Genomic DNA, 21,800 nt, shown 5'->3' with positions numbered 1-21,800 from the left:
GTGTTCCTAGTTTGCATATTTTAGCGGAACACAAAGGCGGCAGAATATTACTTAGTGGTGAATCTTAACTTATCAACCTAAATTTGTTATAAAATATATAACTTTAATTAGTCAACGACAATGATGAAATGAAAACAAATAAAAAATACATCACTTTAACATTAACATGTTCATAACCTCTAATCGGGATCTTTTTTCACATCCTAAAAAAGACAAAACAAGTGGACAAACCACAGGGATAAATGTCTTACAAATGAAAGAAAGAAAAATTACAACAGCCAGTTCACACAGTCCGTTTACAGGATCAGACAGATATTTGTGCTTCAGTCACTCCTTTGTCTATAGAAATCAACCTCTCAATCTCTCTCAAATCATTGTCACAGACCATCAACAGACATCTACATAGCAACATATCCAGACTACATATCTGTACAGAACAAATACATTTCATGCAAACTCAAATGAGCCTCCTAACATTTAGATTAGATTAAAGATCTCTTATGCATGGCCCAGATCACCTATTAATATGCTTGCTAGTGTGTTTTTAACTCAATTCTGGAGAGATACATACAGTACGTAATATTTCTAATATGCTGCTCCAAATTCCAATTCGCAGAGATGAAGAGGTTTTGAACCCCAGATTGTGTTTTTTAAACTCCGTGCGTGCAATAGTACATATTTTACAAATGAAAAAAGTGTTGATGTACATACTGTACAATAAGCTGTACTCGATAATCAACTGACTGTCTGAACATACAGAAACGAAACACACGTTAGCATAGCAACATATGGAAGATCAGAAGAAGATTAAAAGAACATTCATTGATATTCCTTTTCAAGGTTTCGTAATACTCCGATGCAACAAATATATGTAAAAATGTTTCTGTACATCTGTTGAACGTGAACATGTGCTCAGGCAAGAGTCCACAAAATGTCTTACAGTCCCATCATAGCTCTGGTATCAAAACATCAAGCGCAGTCCAACTGTCCATCAAATGTCCAGAGTTGATACTCACTAACTATCCGGTTAGTGATATATACACACACACACACACACACACACACACACACCAAAGCTTAGGTTGTGAAAATATGGCGTGTTATGAACCATTGTAATAAATACATCGGAAGGGAAGGTACATTGATAGCAAAATATTTGCACAGAATCTATACACAAACGTTTTTTCCTCTTTTCGTTCGCTTTATTTCCATACAAAGGTATCCGCAGAATCTAAGTATTTACAGCCTACAATAAATACAGTCTATTCTCAAAAATGTTTGGGTTGTTTTCTCATCAGTCATTTGTGGTGGAATACTTTTGCGAAGTACCTCAATGTCAACTTCAATTCTAGTAGTGTATGTCGGAAATCTACATTTTTGCGACATCTTGTCAGAATTTCTCTCTCATGTCTCAGCCATGCTGTTCTGGTCTTGGTGGTGTCTCCTGTTTCGTGGCTTCCGTAGGTCCTTCGCTGCCTCCTTGAGGTCTTTCTTCTTGTGGGCGTGAGCCGTGGGGTCGTCCCCCATCTGCCAATAGTCCTGGCAGTACTGATTGATGAGACCCATCTCAGGCTGGCTCAGGATGGTCAGCAGATCTTTGTACTGCTCAGCGCTGGGCGTCCAGGCGCTGGTCTGAAGAGGCGGGACCGCGGGGGCGGTGGTTTCCGTCTGGATGGTGTTGACGGTGCGTGCGGAGAGAACCACCAGCTGCAGTTTGACCAGCGTATGTTTGAAGTTTTTCTCGGTGGCGGTGCATTGGTAAACTCCACCGTCAGAGAGCTGAAGTGAGCGCAGGAGGAGACCTTGGTCTGTGCGAACTACACGTCCGTCGGAACGGATCTGGAATAACAACACAGATGTATTAGTCAAGAATTTTTGTTCGAAAAGGACAAGTCACACAATTAGATATTCTTCACTATATTAATGTCAGTTATTACATATTTTCCATTCTTATGTATACAAATATGGCACAAAAGTAAGGCATTACAAACTCACGTACCTCTCTTCTCCTGTCACTGTTCTCCTTCTGGAAATGCCATTTGATTGACACATGAGGAGATCTGGCCTGGCACTCCAAGAAGGCAGTGCTCGCCTCTACTCCATACTGCACCGTCTCCAATGTGTTCTTATTGGCTGCCAGGAATGAAAACAAAATACCCTTTTAATAATTACCAAATCATTGTTTCTTTACTAAATCACCAATGTCTGTATTTTAGCGTAGTTGTTTTTCTTTTTGGTGCCTCACCATTGGAATTGTAGCCTCTGCATTGTCTGATGGGATTGCCATACTTCACATCTTGTCTTCGACTCCGCCTACAAGATGCAAACACCAATAGCAAGTCAAGAAACTGATTCTTCAAAACTTATTTTTGTTTCTAACGTTTTTCAAAATATCTTCATTTGATGAGAGAATTTTACATGATGACAGAATTCTCATTTTGAAGTTAAGCTTTTCACATCACTATACAAAATGCAATAAAGAGCTTTAACCTTTTTTGGTTTGCGGAGTAGCGAGAACAGGATTTGCCATCCCAGGCACAGTAAGGGTCTCTGGCCAGGCAGCAGTCAGCACAGGCCTCTCCATACACATCACACCTGTGCAGGGCCAGATGAGTAACGCCCACCGCCGAACTCACATACAGCTGTTGCTGCACACACAGGATGAAAATGCACGTCATTTTTGTTTAAAAGAACAGTACATGCTTAATCCTGTTGCGGGAGAACAATTTTATTTATATGTTATTTTAACATAAGTGGATTTTTATACAAGTACACAAGTGTGACAAGCGAAGATTGGGAAATGATGGTGAGCTACAAGGCAATAAAGTAGTCTATAAATAATTCTTACTCTTTTTGGTGAAATTTTCATAGTAGTTATTGAAGTAGGAACCTGCGATATAAAAAAGACAAAATGTTTAGGAATTTGAAGTCACTCGGAATATCCAGAGACGCTCCACTAAAAACAGAAACTTACTCTAAAGACCTCCACCTCCTCCAGCACCAGCTCGTCTGTCTGAAGGTCATCTCTGGGTAATACAATCACCTTCTGAACTGTACCTCGATCTGCAAACAACCAGATGGATATTTATAATTATGTGTTTAGGTCAAATTATATATATTTTTTTTATTCTGTGAACACTAACAGAACTATACTAACAATATTTCTCCCAATTTTTTAATAAGAATATGGTTTCTTTTTGCATTTATCTGTAGAAAATAACTGGAGAAACAAGTCAAAATAACAGTAAATATGCTCAGTTTTTTTCAGACGTCAAATACTGCAAAGAAAGTTCATATTCAAGTGATAGAACAGTCATATTTGTGCGTGTTTTGTTCAAGAGCATTTACCTGTCCCCAAGAACAGAACTTCATAGTTTCCGTCTGCTGCAGCCACTTGGTCTACAGTGATGGTGGTAAACTCATAATCCACGTTAGTGCGGACCACCAGGGGGCGCTTGTGGACTGGGTAAACGGAGTTGAACATAGTGGGATGGGTGCGCATGAAGTTGATAACCTCGTCTGGGTAATCCTTAGTAGATTTCATGTTGGGTGTGAATGTCCCTCCTGGACACTGTTATTACAGGGATTAGAGTTATTTTTTCTGTATTTTATACTGAAATGGCCAAATGTTTTGGATCACGAAATGATACTCACTGTTCCAGGTCGGGGGTAAGGAATTTTACCCTGGTATGCCACCCATTGGTAGTTAGGTCCTTCTTTATGAGCAAAAGGGCCGTTGAAGACCATACGCACATCACCCATTGAATACACACATACTGCTGAACCCTTAAATACAGACCTATAGATGAAAGAGATATAGAGACGCAAAAAAAATTGAAAAGGGAGACATTTAGCATAGTGTACAAGTAGATATACATGCAGAATATTTTAGGGTCAACACAAATCCAACTCTGGCCCCATACTTTCTTCGTAAATGTTCATACATTTCAAATTGCTCATTTGCTTAAGGCCCCCTGGATCAATGGTAGTCACTTTGACTTCTTAAAATGGAAAATATAAACTAGAGACACGTTCACCAGTGGACTTTTGGACCTAACAGTACATCACATTAGGAAAGTAATAGACTCAGAACTCAACGATGGGGTTGGCCCCTTTTTGACCCAACACAGAGTAAAAAAGTGTACGGTTTCCAAATACTATCTTATGTTGATCAGACTTTCTTCTTTGCTCATTAACATAAATACACAGAAATGAGATACAGAATTGAGGGGCTTCACTAATTAAATCTCAAATCTACAGAGAGCCTGTGAGCACTACACACACACAAATACAGTCTTGTGTATGATTAGCATGTGAAGCTCATCAAAACCACTGACAGCTGCCTCTAAGGCCAGTTGTGTAATATTGCCATGCATACAAATAACGCTCTTAAGCACATCTAATAACGTTGGTATAATGCAGAGAAATCCTTATGAGAATATCACATCTCAGATTCACAAAAGCTGCTTTCTTTTGTGCTTCTTGAGGACTCGTAGGAGCGCCTGTGAAGGCTGCCAAACTCTTGTGTTTCAGTATGGCAGAAACAGTCTTTAGGAGCGGAGAAATGGGGGTGTTGCCCCGCGGGCAACTGGAGTGTGAATATGAAAGAAAATCTATTCAAGCTTTCTTGCCAATCTGATAAGCAACCTGATTACTAAATGGTGTCTGAGAAGTGGGGAACGAATCTGGCGCTGGAGATGATGGTGAACTTACGCACCCAGACACGGAGAAGACGCCATAGATGGTGGGATTCTTGGTGTCATGGGTCTTCTGGATGTACACGTCACCTGAAAGATAGATATTTTTATTTAAGTCTTGGATGAGCAGAAGCCTATCTTCTTAAATTGTGGTGATGGCCACGTACATACTTTTGAGACCTATTGGAACATATTATCGTCACAAATGATGTGGTACCATGGAAACCCTTCTTGTGTACATGTAGTAGCAAGATTCTTAATACTTCAAAATGACTTTTGTCAAATATCTCTACCGCCTGACAGGTATCACACCTGTCTAAAACTGCGACAGCCCTGCAAACCGCAAAAAAGCCAATATGTTCTGGTTTGCTGTCATCAGACAAGACCCATCCAAAATTCAGCTAGATGTTTCGAGGCGAATTAGCCACAAAGGACCAGTGATGTTCTGCTAGCCAAAACGAGAAAGACTGGACAGGACCACAGGGAGAAACGGTCAGAGCGAGACGCTTTTTATGGGTTCATCGTAAGAGCAGTTTTAGTTGAGGGACGTTATTGGCGGATGGAAGACATCTGAAGACATGGAATAACGGTGAAATATGACAAAAGAAACATAAGAATGAATTGCATCCGCTGATAGTGTTTTTTTTATTATTCACCTAAACATGGCCATGCATACATTTTGGAGGGTGAAGTAAAACAATCTTGAATTTTACTGTCAAATTCCATTTGAGAGAACAAAATATAAATTATTACATTACGTACCAATCATATGAATTGAATCAGGGGTACAGTAATGAACGTTGTGATTTCTGCATTTTTTTGTATAGGCCTACTTGGTCAATAGCTAATTTTTGACAAAAAAATTAACAGCTGCAGCTTTAAGCACGTTAATCTCATTAAATTGGATCGCAAACATTTATTAAATAAGCATAATTTAGCATAGAAACACAGCACACAAAATGTTATATCTTAAAGCTGCAATTCGTAACATTTGTCATCTATATTTAAAACATAAAATTGCAGGTTACCTTATGTGCTTATCCAACCTGATCTCACAGGTATTCCAAATTATTTTACGAGGTGCCTCATTCATATGAATTTGTAAGTTTTTAATCATACTAATGTATAGTTGCTAGAAAAAAAGTCCCACCCCCCCTAACCCTGCCCCTAGACCTGACGTCGCTGTTGAGAAAGCAAATCGTACTAAAATGTACAAACGAGATTGCACAAATCCATACAAGGTTAGCCATATCCTAAAGTAGATACGTATTTGCTGTGAGATTGTGTTGGTTTATCTTTACGTTTGTTATGAACAACTGACATGCCCAGTAAAATCCGACCCAACACCTATTATAAATCGTGAAAAGCTTTGTGTGCGCGTATTTGCTCAATAAGTGATTCTTGTTTATTTAGAACCCAAAACAGTTTCAGATTTAACAGTAAGTTGAACTATTATATATTTTGGGTAATAATGAACGCAATAGGAGAAAGAACAGACAGACGGATGAGCTCACACGGATAGTTGCAGCTAAACGGACACCGTGTAATCAAGCAATGAGGGAAAATCCCACATTGCACGACGGATCCGGCGCGAAAATCTCTCTCTAGCCAAGCCACAAAAAAACAGCCATAAAAACTCACTGCCCCACTGAGGATAAGAGAAAACATTCAGTCTAAAACTCCACTGACAGCTTCATTGCTCAAACACGGCGACACGGGGATGGAGAACGGCGAACCGGAGAGGGAATAAGAGGGCAGAGGCAGGGAAAACAGTCCTGAGGGCACCTTGTGTGTTGTGAAATGAAGCAAACACAGAGCGGTCGCTTACTCGATTTAACCACGCTGCAAAAGCAATAAAATTCTAGCGTTCATGCGTTTCGATTCATTTGCCACTGAAGAGTGGCAGAGGCTGTTCCAGCTGGTTTATCAGCCAATCCTATTCTGTCCTGTCAATCAAACTCTCCAACACCATTTTGTGTAAGCCTGTTAAGATGCATCTTGCATCTCACAAGGACGCATTAATCTGTGCTTTACCTCACACATACATTCACAATCAACAATACCACATAACCACACATTTATATGACGCTTTAACTCAGAATAATTGTGCATTCAAGGTCACAATACTATCAATAGAGCTTTACTTCAGCATTTGTAGTACAATGTAATCCACAGCACCTTCAATTTCACACTCAGAACTACCTGCTTTTAGATATTTCTCTTCACGCGACACGCTGCACATACAGGAAAAGAAGGAAATGACTTTTTCCAAGTTTAAACCCTCTGGAGAGACATATCCATTGAACCATCAGATACGAGCGCTTTCAACAAATGAGCTATATCATGCCCGTTCCTGAAATAAGAGGTCTCTTATTTCAGCAAGAATACGGAGAATGGGATTGTGCCTCCGGTATACACTTCATATATACGCTTCATATGGGAAGTCAATCTAGGAATCAATTTAATTCGCTTCTATAGGTTTATGTGATGTCATCAAGAATACATGGATGGCCCCAGGTGTTACAATTAGACAAAAACATATTAAAAGTACATAACAATCCACAAAAAACATGGTATCCGTGAATTTCCATTTAAATAGTCAATTTTGGAAAATTGTAAAAGTTCTTTGGTACCACCAACTATTTATTTTTAATAGGAGTATAATACTGAAATAATGTGTTTTAGACATTCAAAAAGTATTAAAGGCCAATTCAAAAAGAAATCTGAAGCCTGATGGTTTTGCATATTGACAGATGACCTCAATTACAAGTAAAAACGGGCAATCCAGATTGCAAAGCTCCACTAAAACTGAGACTTACGAAGCTCATCGAAATGCGTCTCGATTCCATCTGAACCCGTCACGGAGCAGATAAGCCGAGCCTTCAGGAAGGTGCTCCACTTATTCACCAGACAGCAGTGTCCTCCATCATCGTTCTGCGGAGGAAGTGATGTCAGGTTAGCTATTAAACAATCACTGTCAGACACCACACAAATTCCAAGCGCTAAGAGCGATTTGACGGACGTCTGTCAAACACCTAGGTTGTATCTGTGAAATAAAAACGTCGCTTTACATCGCTGCTATTTCTGTGGTTTTGCATTAACTGGCTGTTACTGGGTTGTAAACATTGGCTTTGAGCGCCGCTAAGCCCCATCTGCTGTGGACGGTAGCCAACTTCAATAATGAGGCGCAGCCATGCCCGGTGACCAGCCGCCAGCAGCTACCCACACACTACAAACATGCTTGTTTGATTCACATTACAACAGCAAAAATAACCAAAGAACAAGCGGCTGCTCATGTAGGAGGTACTGGACAATGATGGCTCATGATGAGACAAGTATCTGTCAATCAAGTGTGTCTCTGTCCTGCACTGCATGTGCATGCACACATGATTTTAACGCTGGACCACAGTTGGAAAAGAAACTGCCATTAGGGTTGGGGGAGAATTGATCCAGAGGCATTCATGATTCATTATTAATAATGCCGCTTAATGCAAACTGCCTAAACGTCAAAACATTACTGTCCAGTAAATGTAGATACTGTAAATGCATTTGTTGTGTTGCAACCCAAAGATGGCACGATAAATGTATTCTGTTCTTAACCATTCCCATTCTGGATCGACCCACAAGCATTTATAATGTATTATTAAGAACGCTGTTTATCGGAAAACTGGCATAACATAACTCAATGTAGATGCCATTTGATGTGTGGCATGCACAATTGGCATGAAGGAAATATTGATTCTTTCCTAAACAATTCTAGATTGATCCAAAAGTTATTTTTTTAAATAATCAAAACGTATGAAAGTAAAAACATCACTGTAATGTAAATGTAGATACTGTAAATGCAATGGCTATGTTGCAATGCATAAATTGCATGGGGGAAAAATGTATTCTCTTAAATGATTCCAAATCAATCCACAAGGATTTCTAATGAATTATTAACAATGGGATTTATTGCAAAACTGTACATAAGGGAAAACTATTGTTTGTGTATACTGTAAATGCCATTTATTGTATTGCAATGAAACATGGTATAGGCCGGGGAACATTGATTCTTTCTGAGATTATTCTGGATCACTCCACAAACATTCTTAATGCATTATTAATGCATGCAGTTTTTTCGAAAAACCTTAAGAAAAGGCAAAACATTACTGAAGAAAGATTATTTCTTTCTGAAACAATTTAAAGCATTCATAATTCATTATTAAAAATGGTGTTTATTGCAAAACTGTATTAAAGGTACACTTCACTCAAAATGTTTAATTCTGTCATCATTTACTTACCTTCGTATTGTTCCAATGTGTATACATTTCTTTGTTCTGATGAACACAGAGAAAGATATTTGAAATAATGCTTATAGCCAAACAGATCCCGACACCCGTTGACTTTCACAGTAAGAAAAAATACAATGTTAGTCAAAAGTGCCCCAGTTTGCTGTCCTACATTCTTAAAAATGTCTTATTGTGAGTTCAACAGAAAAAAAAGTGTTTTCCAACTATGGGAGTCAATGGGTGTCGAGATCTGTTTTGTTACAAATTTTTTTCCAAATATCTTTCTCTGTGTTCATCAGAACAAAGAAATGTATACACATTGGAACAATACGAAGGTGAGAAAATAAAGAACTATCCCTTTAAAGTATACCTATTCCTTTAAAGTATACCTTTAAAAAGTCACTCTCAAATTTGAATGATGTATCCTTTCTGAAACGATTCTGGATCGATCCACAATCATTCTTAAGTAACTTTACTGTACTGTAAATATAGATACTGTAAATGCAATCTGCAATCCGGACTGATCAATAAAAAACATTTAGTTTACTGCAGAACCATTCGAAAGACAACACATCACTGTACTTTAAATACTGTAACTGCCATTAGTTGTGTTGCACAGCACAAACGCAGGCCGCATCTGCTGCGGTATTTGCACTGTGCAAACAAACAAAGTACGCAGGAGCCTTCCAAGTAGTTTAATAGCCAAGGAAAAAAGCGAAATAAGATTTGCGCCCCTCATCTAAACATAGATCTATTGGGAATCTTTTTGGAATCAGATTATGACTCTCTGAATTGACATCTAATCAAATCACGAGGTGCCTAACGATTCACACGCCAAAGTGCTACACACTTGGAAATGAAGAATGGAATAATAAGATGTGGGTTATTTGGGTCTGCGTCTGCTCACGCTCTTACCAGACAGATTCTACCGATCCTGGACTGGGCCATGGGAGTCTGACCCATCTCCGACGATTTCTCACGGAAGAAGAAATATAGCTTGTCATCGTTTTTTTCCGCGCTGTCAGGAATGAGCTGGGCATGGACGAACGTTGGATCTGAAAAGAGGCAGGAGGGAAAGAAAAGAACCAGAAAGAGAAAAATGGGAAATGAATCATAGTTGGAGAAAAAAGCAGAGAGAAAGAAAATAAAGGAGCAAATGGATCGTATTAAATAACTCTCGCTTGAACTTCAAATACTTTGGCAAGTGCAACTGATGAGAAGCAGTTAGTCTTTCATCTCATTCATAACATGCTACAGTCTCTGACAGAATCTGTGATGTTATCACGTCGGACAATATTGCGAAAGGGAAACATAAAACTCTGAGAAGAACTAAGTGATGGGAGCCAAGTAAAAGGGATTATATTTAATATGAGGATCTGCCTAAAACAAGGGTTCAATCCAAAGGGCCAACCATCACTCAGCTTTTAAAGTATGATAAATAAAAGATCTATTTTTAGATTTGTTTTAAATATATAAAGTATATTAAAGTGTTTTTTCTTATTTAAATACAAAACTAATAACTTTATTTTGAAACGTTACTATAAAATAAACCGGCAGCATAATTCCAACAAAAAGTTCAAATTGAAACATTTCAATTTGGATATATTGGATTAGTGACCCAAAAATTGTGCAGAATGAAAAATAGTAATTCATGTTAATAACTTTTCTATGTTTCAAAATTCTAAGAAAAAAGACTGATAGTTCCAATAGTATAAAAAAAGGTCAATGTTAAATATTCATATCTAGCACATTTCTCACTAAACAAAAGAGGTGCTTTTTGATTTAACGGCACAATTAAAAAAATCTTTCTGTACCATGAAGCCAGCGGGAGTTGTACTGGTCTGTCCTCATGGCAGTGTGTTTGCCCAACGTGCGGAAAATGGCAGAGTCCGTTCCCATAAAATCGATGTAGACTCCGGCGTAAAGCTGGCCATCTGCCAAAACAGAGAGAGGGAGATAAAGAGAGATTGAAACGTAAACTTAGGAAAAAATGATTCATCTGATTATAAGACAAAACACAGACGAAAGGAGAAAAGAACTGTATTGTATCTAATTGTAGAATTTATCATCTTATTTAAAGGGATACTCCACCCAAAAAATGAACAATCGTGTCATAAATTACTCTCCCAAAAACAGATGTTGTTCCTAACCTGTATAAATTACTTTGTTCTGACGAACACAAAGATATTTGGATGAATTCTGGGGCACTATTGACTAGCACTGTAAGAAAAATTTAAATGGTAGTCAAAGGTTCCCCAGAATTGTTTGTTTTCCTAAATTCTTCAAAATATCTCATTTTGTGTTCAACAAAACAAAAATATATATATTTATATATTTCCTTCTATGATAGTCAATGATGTCCCAGAAATATAATTTGAACACAGAAAGATATTTAGAAAAAAGTTAGCATCAGAACAAAGACATTTATACAGATTTGGAATAACTTGAGGGTGAGTAAATGATGAGAGAATCTTTGGGTGGAGTATCCCTTTAAGAATAAGAGATAGAAAATGACAAGACCATTTCAAGTTCTTGAACTAGGCGCATACTTATCAAAGCCGAGACGCTGTTTAGTTTGGGGTCGTAGGGGCATTTTCCTTTCCCAGAATCGACTTTACCAGGTTCCAGACGGAAAATGTATTCCTGGAATGAAGAAAGGTACATGTACGTACGCACAGGGTTTTCGTTAATAAGATGTGCAGTATTGATTCTCAGCTTACTTAAATACTGGAAACTTAAAGAGTCTAAGAGGTAAAGCCAGGAAGTGAAATGCACACTGGGAAGGATGGGCAAAACTACGCTGAGGTTGTTATACAGCATTCAGGAAATATAATTATGTACCAATTGTGATTTGTAATAACAACCTTTTTATTTCCTTTCACTCTGTTGGCACCTTGCATATTGTCTAAAGCCAACATCAAGGCATTCAACTGAAGCGGGCTAGTATAAATCTGCTAAACAGGTAAATGCCTTAAAGACATTGAAAACATAAGAATTTATAACAAAAATAAACGATTAAGTTCAAGGATCTTGATGGTTGCCAAATAAAATGAATGATTCTCACTTTGTGCTTCGTATTAGTTTTAAAAAAAGGTTTAATTCTATTAGGCGTCTAGGGTTAGTGACATTTCATTGTTTCATTCAAGTATTAAAGAAAATAACTTTAGGTTCTCTTCAAGCTAAGAAACCAATCTACTCCGTGCAGTCTGCATGCCAGTTACAGTCAAACCGATATTTTCACACCTGCAAAAATATGTAGCCAATCACAGCAAATGGAAACATCTTAGATGTTTTATGGACTGTTTTTGAAAGGGGATTTACGTAGATATCCAAGCAAAGAAGTTTATCACATTCGGCAAACAGCAACGCAACATGTCTCAACAAAATATCTGCCTCGGAAAATTGACAATTTTTTTTTTAGATCATTCTACTTCGAAGTTTTACACGCACATCACAGATGCAATAACCGCGGATAGATTTTGTGCTGACTAATCTCCATCAACTCATGATGGAGTCTGATGGATGGTGTGGGTGTAATTTCTGTACGTTCTGCTAGATTTCTGCGCCAAAGGCAGCCTTCGGACAAGTGTAGGCAAACCTGAGAAAGAGAGGCTCTAAGCCTAACAGCTCTTCTCCTGTTCCTCTCAACGCCTTCAGCGATCGAGAAAACCAGCTGTTGAAAATCCAATGATTATGTGTGAACAGAACCTCTCGACACGAAGCTACTGAACGTCTATGATCAAATATACCCTTCAGTGTCTAGTGCGGACCAAAATACGTTGCCTTCCTTCCCTTGGTTTAAAACAAAAGGAGGACCTCATATCCCACCTTGGGTGCGTATGGCTCTGGTGAAGCGCTAGGGTCTGCTGCTCGACTGGTTCGGCCTCCCTCACGAGGCAGCAGATCTTCCAGCATGGCCTATAAAACAAGGTGTGTTCCTTAATAAATACCTCTTTCTGGTCACACCATTAAACCCAAGTAGTGACCCAATCTGTGTCTCATGGAGAACAGCGAGTTGCTAGAAAGACAACCGATGTTTGGTGTATAACGATGGACTTGTTTACAATGAAGGTTGTGTTTTATACAGTACACAGTATGTCATGGACAACATGCACGACCCTTGTTAGCACATGCTTATGAAATGCAAAGAAACAGGCATGCAAAACACAGAACCCTTTAAATGTGGGCAAAATATTGGGCAAAGTCTGAGACCACTTAGTGATTTCTAATTAAATAAATTGTCCTATTTTTCTGGCAAATCATATTATCAAGATAAGAAATTTGAGTGAAAAGTTTTGAAAAAAATATACATTCATTTTGTTTAATAATGTGTTTAATGTCAACTGATCGATTAACAAAATAGTGCCAGAGTTCTTTATTTGATGCCACAGCTTTGTTTTACATTTTTTTTATTAAAACTTCCAGGTTCAAATGAAAGCATTTTTGTGTGGTTTGTACCTCACACATTTCTAAAAGACATTTTTAGTCACATGGGTTGAAGATGGATGTGGTCATGGGAAAGGTGGGAGGTGGAGTTGAATAGAAACTACCTTTAAAACAATTACTTTCTTAAACACAGTCAATAAACATTACAGGTGGTAAAGATTATACTCTTTGATCCAGGGTGGGGAAACATTCCACTCTAATGACATAATACCTTTTAACTAATGTAGCCAACAGATTAAACCCTTGACCCGCAAATGGAGACAGGTCACCTGTGAGTGATGGTTTACCTGTGACCTCTGCCCACGGTCCACATAGGTACAGATGGGGTTGTAAGCTCCCGTTCCGCACACGTACAGGTGTGTTCTGTTCCACGGTTCGATGAGACGGATGAAATTCCCGCATTCGCCCTGACGAAAACAGAGTGATGTCATGAATGTTGTGTTCATTTCTGAATAAATAGTAGTTTCTGACATGCACATGCTGGAATGACAGAGTTGGTTTTCTGCTTGGCCAAGATGGTGGTACCCTGGCAACAGTCTAGACTGATCTTAAGGAAAACTCATAAAAAGAACATCAATGTCTAAAGGTCTTTTCCCTTATGGATTCTTACATTGATGTCCTTTCCTGAGAGGACACACTCGGTTCTTCTCTGAGGGACGACGGGCCAGTGAATCTGAGGAGAAAGAGAGAGAAAAATAAACAAATGTTGGTCATCCAAATCTCCAGTGACCAGCTTTTTACTGCCAAATTTTAAGTTTTCATTCGTTGCGATTTGTCTCGGTTTAGGAAAAACACATTTTCACAAATACTGGACACATTTGGGTCCCATTTCTTTCTGAAAACACTAGTAGCATAAAAATAACATTTGTATAATAATCAAATCTTCTATATACAAATCTAAAAAATAAATGTAATACTATAGGAATTAATCATACTGTATAATATATAAATGGAATACATATTAAACAGTATATTTAAATATATCAATATAATATAAAAGTTGATCAACAATTATGAAATTCGTGTTTTTGTTTTACAATCAACTAACCATTTGTTGAAGAGAACAAAAGACTATATTGTACCCAATTTGTGATAGCGTGACAGAAAGCTCTTACTATAAGGGGCTCTTTGTTGATGTCGTTCAGGTCTAGAGACAAAATGTAGTCTTTGCTCCCCACATACATGCGATCATGATCCTCATCCATGCGTAGGATTCTGTAGTCTGTCGAGTTGAGCAGGAAGGCAAAGTGATGGGCAGTTCCAGTTGACTTCAACTCTAAAAGATGACAGCAAAAATCTCTCTTATAAATCTTATATTTTATTATACTGTTACATTTGCCATATAATTGTATCTAAATCGACAAAATACTATAAACGTATCAGTCAATATACATGAGTGCAATAAACCAGAACAATATACAGCAGGAGAAGAGGTGTCATAACAGAAAAGAAGCTACACAACGAAGTTTTTTTTTCACACACACATGCAAAGTATCTTTATTATTGTGGGAAATTAATTAAAATACAAGTGTACACTACTACAAAAGCCACTCCAGATGGGACTTGAACCCACAGTCCCTAGCTTAGGGGGCCAGTGCTTATGCAGTTGGGTATGGTGGTCTTTAAAGTAAATACACCACAACAGTTTCTAGATTTCATATTCAGTCAAGAAGCCTTGGATCCATCAGATTTAGATTCATAATAGAAGCTTTCTTTACACTGAATACTCATGTCAAAACAAGATGTATTACCATGATTCGTAGGTTTCTATTGAATTTACATCCACACAAGCAAGTTCCAACTTTGCAAACTCTACAACTCTAAAAGGACTCACAAACAATCAATCAATCCAAACATCATGAGTCTCAATTTTTCCTAAATACAACATCTGTACAGCTGCCTGGACATTAAATCTCACTGGAGTGTTTCCCTAAGGTTCAATGCACTGGCTTCATTCTTACAGTATGTTCTTTGCTATTTTGTTGCATTTCTCTAGGCTTTTTGGCTCTCTGGACCTTGTCTTCCAATAAAACAATGCTGTGGTGTAATGCTTTATATTCCTCTTTACCCAACAGGCGTAATTCCCTAAGTTGAAAAGCGAGTATTTATACAGCCTGAGGTTTACTGGAGACTTCCATGTATGTGTTCATGTGTGTTAATTTCACATGAAACCATGCAAAATGTTTTGTGTTACACTCCTTTAATTAATTATGTCCGCTGCCATGAACCAAAGAGTTATCCCACAAAACACCACAAGCATTCTCAAGCTACACCGAGCTTGCCACAATTTCAATAAATAGCACATACTATGTAGGTTATGGTTCACAGAGTTCACAGGAAAGACTTTTTGGGTGACCGTAGAGGTCTGCATTGGATGTTCCTGCAAGGCGGCGTCAAGGGAAGCCTTTGGAGAATGGAATGCCACTACTCATGTTACTGTAGCACAACACACTTTCGGCTCCTGAACTGGCCAGGTTAAAGCTGATAAGTTCTACCTGAGGATGGATTGCAGAATGCATGGTAGTGGAGGGGAATAATGCATTGCAGACAGTTGGCAATGGCGAATGGATACAAATTAAAACATACAGAGAGTTTGGCCAAAGTGAAATTGCATGTTTAATTCCAACTGTACCAATTCCCAGTTGTATTGTGAAAGAAACCTGTCCTGAAGGGCTTGAGGAAGCAAAACGTTTATTATAAATGGGGTGATATGTCATAATAAAATGTTCCTGTAGCTCAGATGATAAAGTACACTTCTAACGCCAAGGTCATGGGTTCGAAACCCAGAAAACACACACATGTGGATTAAATGCATACCATGATAGCACACTATGTCTGTCTGCCTGTCTATAGAAAATATTCATGTCAAAAAAAGAATACAGGGTCGTATTCACAAAGGATCTGCAGGTCACCCTCCCGTCTTACTCCATCCTGAGAAACTCCAGCTGAACCCACAAACAAACCTAAAAGTTACATCCATCAGCGCCAGATTCCACGGTGTAGGTCCGACTTGACAACGTACCAGCAAATCAAAGCCTGAAAGCTGGCTGGTGTTTAGCCCACGACAGGAAAAGAACAACTGCTTAAGCTCAGCAGCCCAAATCAAGTGTTTGCAACCTCAAAATGAATATTAAATGAGACTGAGCGAGTTTTAAAGAATATAAAATACCATTTTAAAAGAAAGTGAAACTACAGATGCACCGATATATCGGCCAATAATCAGTATCGGTTGATAAAAGCAATTTTTCAAACAATTGTCTCTCGGCCGATAAAAATAAAGTTATAATAACATTCAGAACGTTTCGAAATATTCATTTAATCTTTAGAATAGGCATCGTGGTTTGTACAGCAATTATGACCATTTTGCTTTGGAAAGAATTACAAAGTCGAGCAAAACACATAAATGATTTTCTCAAGAATTTCCCCTCGAACTAAATTATTGCCTCGGTTTTAACATAACAGCATTGTTTGAAATAACATCCAAATTTGAGCTGGCATTTAAAACACATCAAGTTTTAAATCATTTGTCTATAAAAATCCTAACTGGACCACAACTCCCAACCTTTGCCAAGTTTCACTGGAAACACTGGTAATACACTGGAATGTGCAAGCAATAGAGATGCATCCACTTCTGAAGACTACCAGTATATGAATATCTTATCAGACAATGAGATCTTCTTGAGTATTATACAAAGCAAGTTAGCATGGGGCCATAGACAACATAAAACCCCATTTACCTGTGTGGGCATTCCTGGCACATAGCTAGAATTCCTCATCTCTTTCAATTCAGGGTTCTAATTAAGCAAAAAGGCAGATCCACCGTGTTTCAACAAGTCCTCAGACATCTCTGTGTATCTTTGCCACCGGTAATGATGCATTCTAGTATCAGTCGTGGAAAACGAACATGTATTTTCAATGACAGCAGCATTTTTATTATACAGTATTGACAGTGATTTATTGTTTACCACTCAACACAATGTACTCAGAAATCTACATTCTCACTATATACTTTGTTTCTTATTTTATTTGTTGCCATTGAATTGATCGATTGATGGGTTGAAGAAGATATATCTCAGTTGCGGGCCGGATTCAAACCCTGCGTTGTCTGCCAAGTCATCACAGCTCAATGTGTACTAACCCCAAGTCCACAGCTCCAACATTTTATTCATAATTTTGACTCTTTTGTTCTTGTTTAACAGTTCCAGAACTTTATATTTTAATTATTTCAAACAAACAGGGAGGAAAATAAGTTTTAACCGCTTCTCTGTGGACAGCAAATACACTTAGAGGACATCAGGAGCAACTTCAGGTTTTTACTACTTCACAAGCACAATCATTCATCTGCAAATCTAAATTTCACTGATACCGTGGCACACTTACACACACACACACACACACACACACACACACACACACACACACACACACACACAAATATATTACTAAGGCTTTGGAGATTGATTTTTACCTTCAGCTGTCCAGCCTAAATAATCACCTGAAGATTAGGTCTTATCTCTAAGCTTCAAAGCGCTGTCACTTGACCACTCCTATGGATTTGAGTGACAGGTTGAAGGACAAGGTGGACAGAATATAATAAAGACCAGAAAGAGGGAGAGAGAGAGAGAGAGATATTACCTGCCAGTCTGTGTGTGTGTATGCGTGTGTGCGTGTAAGCATGCGTGTGTGTGGGTGTTTGCTAATATGCATGACAAGATGAAAACTTTCCACTTGCAATTGGTATGTGTATAAGAGGCATTGATTTGAACAGCCCTCATATCTAACAAAGGATTACTGCATCCTTCTTATCTCAGCCGAGTCTTCTAAGAAGATGGCACGATTAAAGTGAAAGATTTGATCAAATCACACAAAAATGCACTGTCATTTGTGCATCAAATCTTAGGATATAAAAAAAACTTCAAATGCAAGAGACAGAAAGAAAAAATAAAGAATAAGAAGTCAGCATGGAATAGGAGTGATAAAATAAAGGAACACAGCAGGAATAGGAGAACAGAAACAGATAAAATAGAGGGATGGGTACGGTTGGGAGCGTACTGTTTGCTTTAGCCCATGGCTTCATGGGCTAAAGGTCAAAGTTCACGCTCAAAGGCACAGGGACGAATCCAGCAAAGCGCGCACCCTGACCCATACAGTCCTAGTGAATTGTTTCTCAAAAAAAACCCCGAAAACCTTTAATTGAGCTTTTCTCACAAAAAGAAGCCAGACAGCAGAAACATGGTAATAATTACCAGGCCGTGGCTCCATTTGGTGCGATGACCTGAAATCCTTGCTCCAGCTTATTAAAGATGTCAAAACGTGTTTGCACAAGATCACAGCCTGTATTATGTTATAGTCAGGTCTGTTTATTTTGCATTATGATTTCATATGACGGCTGATTGTGTTCTTATATTATGTTCTTAATTTGCTTTTTCTTTCTTTCTTTGTGTATTAAACACAGCCAAAAGCAACAACTTTGATTCTTGATTTATATCTCTTAATGCACTTGAAGAATCAAGTTTGGCCTTTGCGAGACAAACTGCGTAGCTACTTCTAAAGTATTACCGTAGGTGTGGAAGCAAGAAATATGGGCAAACAAACCTTATAGGCCATAAATGACACTTGGTTGTATTTACCTGGTGTGTTTGATGTTTGGTAACCTTACTTTTGGCATTCTATATGTTGCTATATGTCAGGTAGGTCGATTCCTAACAAGTATTTCAAAATATTACATAACCCACTTAAAGCAACATTTTCCCTTATGCAAGCAACATAATCTCATCACCATGATTATGCCCGACTCCTCATACAAGCAAGCATGTAAATGGTTCTAAAGATCTTGAAGTGTTTATGAGATTATCATCTCAAATCACCAGGATGCGTCATTTTAAATGAGGGCGAGAACAGATATGCAACTTCCGATTTTGCAGTATAACTCTGGTCAATCGGACAGTTCATTGCGGATGCTTCAAAACGCATTAAACGGCAGAGATTTACTCGTTTTATCTCCATTCTTCCAATCGTTCTTGCTTTGCAACATTTTTTGACATTAGCTGATCGCCCTCTGCATTTCACACAGTCATGATAGTATTAAACAGTTTTCATAAGACTTTTCTTTTGCCTTTTTGGCTCCTCTCGCTCGCATTCCCAATTCAGCTGTCTGTGTCTACATACCAAGGTAGAGATAACATTTCTGATCCTAGTTTTATTCACACCCTTATCACAAAAATGTTTCACCTTCCATTTCTTTTCTGGGTCAGGTGAGAGTGTTAAATAGGGAGTGAAAGCACCGGCTGAATTCATTCTCCCATACAAATCTCCAATTCACATTAAGACACAAATCGACTTACAGTGCATGCAAGTTAGGTTATAAATTTAACCCATAGTCCCTGGGATTTCAGCCCATCTTGATGCATCAATTTAATACAAATATTACAAATTATATACAAAAATATAGCTTTTTTGATATGCATGAGCTGCATTGGTTGTTTAAGAAAATAATTTTTTGCACATTTTGCTGGTCACCAAATCACAAAGCTGATCTCAGTAATACGTTCCTTTTGTGCATTCAATATTTGCTAATTTCAACCAAACTTGCCGTAGTCTTTTCAGAACTCCATTGTGGGTAGGTTTGGTACCTATATCCTTGACACTACAAAAGTGGTCAGCACACAATGGCAACGCTGGTTCTCTGAATCGGGGTCATGGGTTCACAAAGGTTATCATACACCCCAGCACAGAACTGAAAACCAGTCGGCCCCTGATCACTAAAGGTAGGGTCCCTACTGGATACTCAACACACATCCACTTGACCTCTGTTGCTTAGAAACAAGGGAAAAGGTCATTCTGAATGCTCAAAGTGACCCGTAACCAAGTAAAAATCCTTAATTGCATGTGACAGGCGAGAGACGTTTGAAAGCATCGCCACGGATCGACTGCTGATGAGAAGTGTATGTGCATGTTCATTTATTGCTGTTCATTCAATTATTGTCTTGATTGTAAAAGCTCTGAAACGCAATGACAGGTTCGACTCTTAAAGAGACAGCTCACTCAAAAAACTCATATTTGCATTTTCTTATCTTTCTAATGTTTCTTGCGCTCCACTTTCTCTTTGTTTCGCTCTCACATACTCTCTCAGGCACACACAGTGAAACATATTAACATAGATGTAGCTCAGTCTCATGGGAGAGGAACCATATGAATTGGAGAGAGTACCCTTTGGAGGTGTCAATCAAAATGCATAACAGACAAAACAGACCCTTAAAGTCCTGTGAGAAAGCTGGTGTGCAATGACTTCATAAAACCTTATGCAAGCAGCAAGAGAACTGAAAAACTACATTCTATATGTTGCTATATGTCAGGTAGGCCGATTCCTAAAAAGTATTTAATAAATATTACATAACCCACCAAAAGCAACATTTGCCCTTATGCAAGCAACATAACCTCATCACCATGATTATGCCCGACTCCTCATACAAGCAAGCATGCAAATGGTTCTAAAGATCTTGAAGTGTTTGAGAATTCTGTAAAATTATGTTTTTTTTCCAAATGTACAGTATATATAATATACACCAAATTGTTGACATCTTTCATTCAGCAACCATTCATAAAAACTCTTCAGACATCAGCTACACTGTTAGCAGTCGTGAAAATTAATTCTATATATTCTTTTCACAATGTACATTAACGCAAAAAAGCCTACAGACAACATTTACAAAATGTTACAGGAAACATTTCAGTACAGGAAAAATATGAATAAATCATTTTTAATATACAAAGGTTGTGCATAATATTCGCAGATTCCAAATGTCAGCGATCAGACAGACATCAGGCCACAGAGTCTGTTCCAGTGACAGATTCTTAATACAGAGGGGCTTCACTCTTATTAATGGCACAAGCGCCAGCATCTCACTCCATTTGTCACGGGCACTAAATGTGGCCCCTGGCAACACAAACATTTAAGCTAATTGCATTGCAAATGGGCATTACCTCTAGAGTCAGTCAAGATCAGAATGAAAGAAACAGTAATCATCAACTCAATTTCAAGAAAAAATGCAATGCACACTGAAAAGCATTCCTTCCTTCTGCATGAATATATAATAATAACTCATGCAATGCAAGGCTGATTGACAGTTTGAAAAGCCAATGGATTATCGCCTCTTTGCAGTTCACAGTGATAGACAAGCAAACTCCGCCCACTAAAAACAAGCACAGGCTTTCCAGCCAAAGCCCCCTTTCTCATTTGACAGACAAGTGGGCGCTCCCCTCCACTGACCCCGTAACCCCAGAGCCAGCCTGATAGCAAAGATCATGTGATTTAGGACGAGGGATGGCAATGAACTTCTATTTAGTTTCACTTGTCCTTTGTTCCATTAAGCGCTCCCTGACCAAC

The 21,800-nt window shown here is 38.3% G+C and overlaps 1 protein-coding gene across 2 annotated transcripts in view; it reads right to left on the bottom strand.

Moving 5' to 3' along the window:
* Positions 1–84: 84 nt before the first annotated feature.
* Positions 85–21,800, bottom strand: part of sema3fa (sema domain, immunoglobulin domain (Ig), short basic domain, secreted, (semaphorin) 3Fa) — a 36,704-nt gene continuing 14,988 nt past the window's right edge. The window contains exons 3-19 of one of the 2 annotated variants that reach the window (XM_079459664.1): positions 14,530–14,690; positions 14,025–14,087; positions 13,702–13,821; positions 12,797–12,886; positions 11,518–11,611; positions 10,783–10,902; positions 9,884–10,023; positions 7,517–7,631; positions 4,718–4,787; positions 3,655–3,799; positions 3,349–3,571; positions 2,975–3,063; positions 2,849–2,890; positions 2,491–2,648; positions 2,246–2,313; positions 2,000–2,133; positions 85–1,839 (exon numbers count right to left, since the gene is read on the bottom strand). In XM_079459664.1, coding sequence (XP_079315790.1) covers positions 1,405–1,839; positions 2,000–2,133; positions 2,246–2,313; positions 2,491–2,648; positions 2,849–2,890; positions 2,975–3,063; positions 3,349–3,571; positions 3,655–3,799; positions 4,718–4,787; positions 7,517–7,631; positions 9,884–10,023; positions 10,783–10,902; positions 11,518–11,611; positions 12,797–12,886; positions 13,702–13,821; positions 14,025–14,087; positions 14,530–14,690 — 2,267 coding nt within the window. In that variant the 3' untranslated portion in view covers positions 85–1,404. The remainder of the gene's footprint in view (positions 1,840–1,999; positions 2,134–2,245; positions 2,314–2,490; positions 2,649–2,848; positions 2,891–2,974; positions 3,064–3,348; positions 3,572–3,654; positions 3,800–4,717; positions 4,788–7,516; positions 7,632–9,883; positions 10,024–10,782; positions 10,903–11,517; positions 11,612–12,796; positions 12,887–13,701; positions 13,822–14,024; positions 14,088–14,529; positions 14,691–21,800) is intronic. The other variant, XM_079459665.1, reaches the window with a different exon arrangement.

This window comes from Barbatula barbatula, assembly GCF_947034865.1.
Source record: "Barbatula barbatula genome assembly, chromosome: 7".
Lineage (NCBI taxonomy): Eukaryota > Metazoa > Chordata > Actinopteri > Cypriniformes > Nemacheilidae > Barbatula > Barbatula barbatula.
Note: the sequence above shows the minus strand (reverse complement) of the source record. Positions and strands in the feature narration are given on the sequence as shown.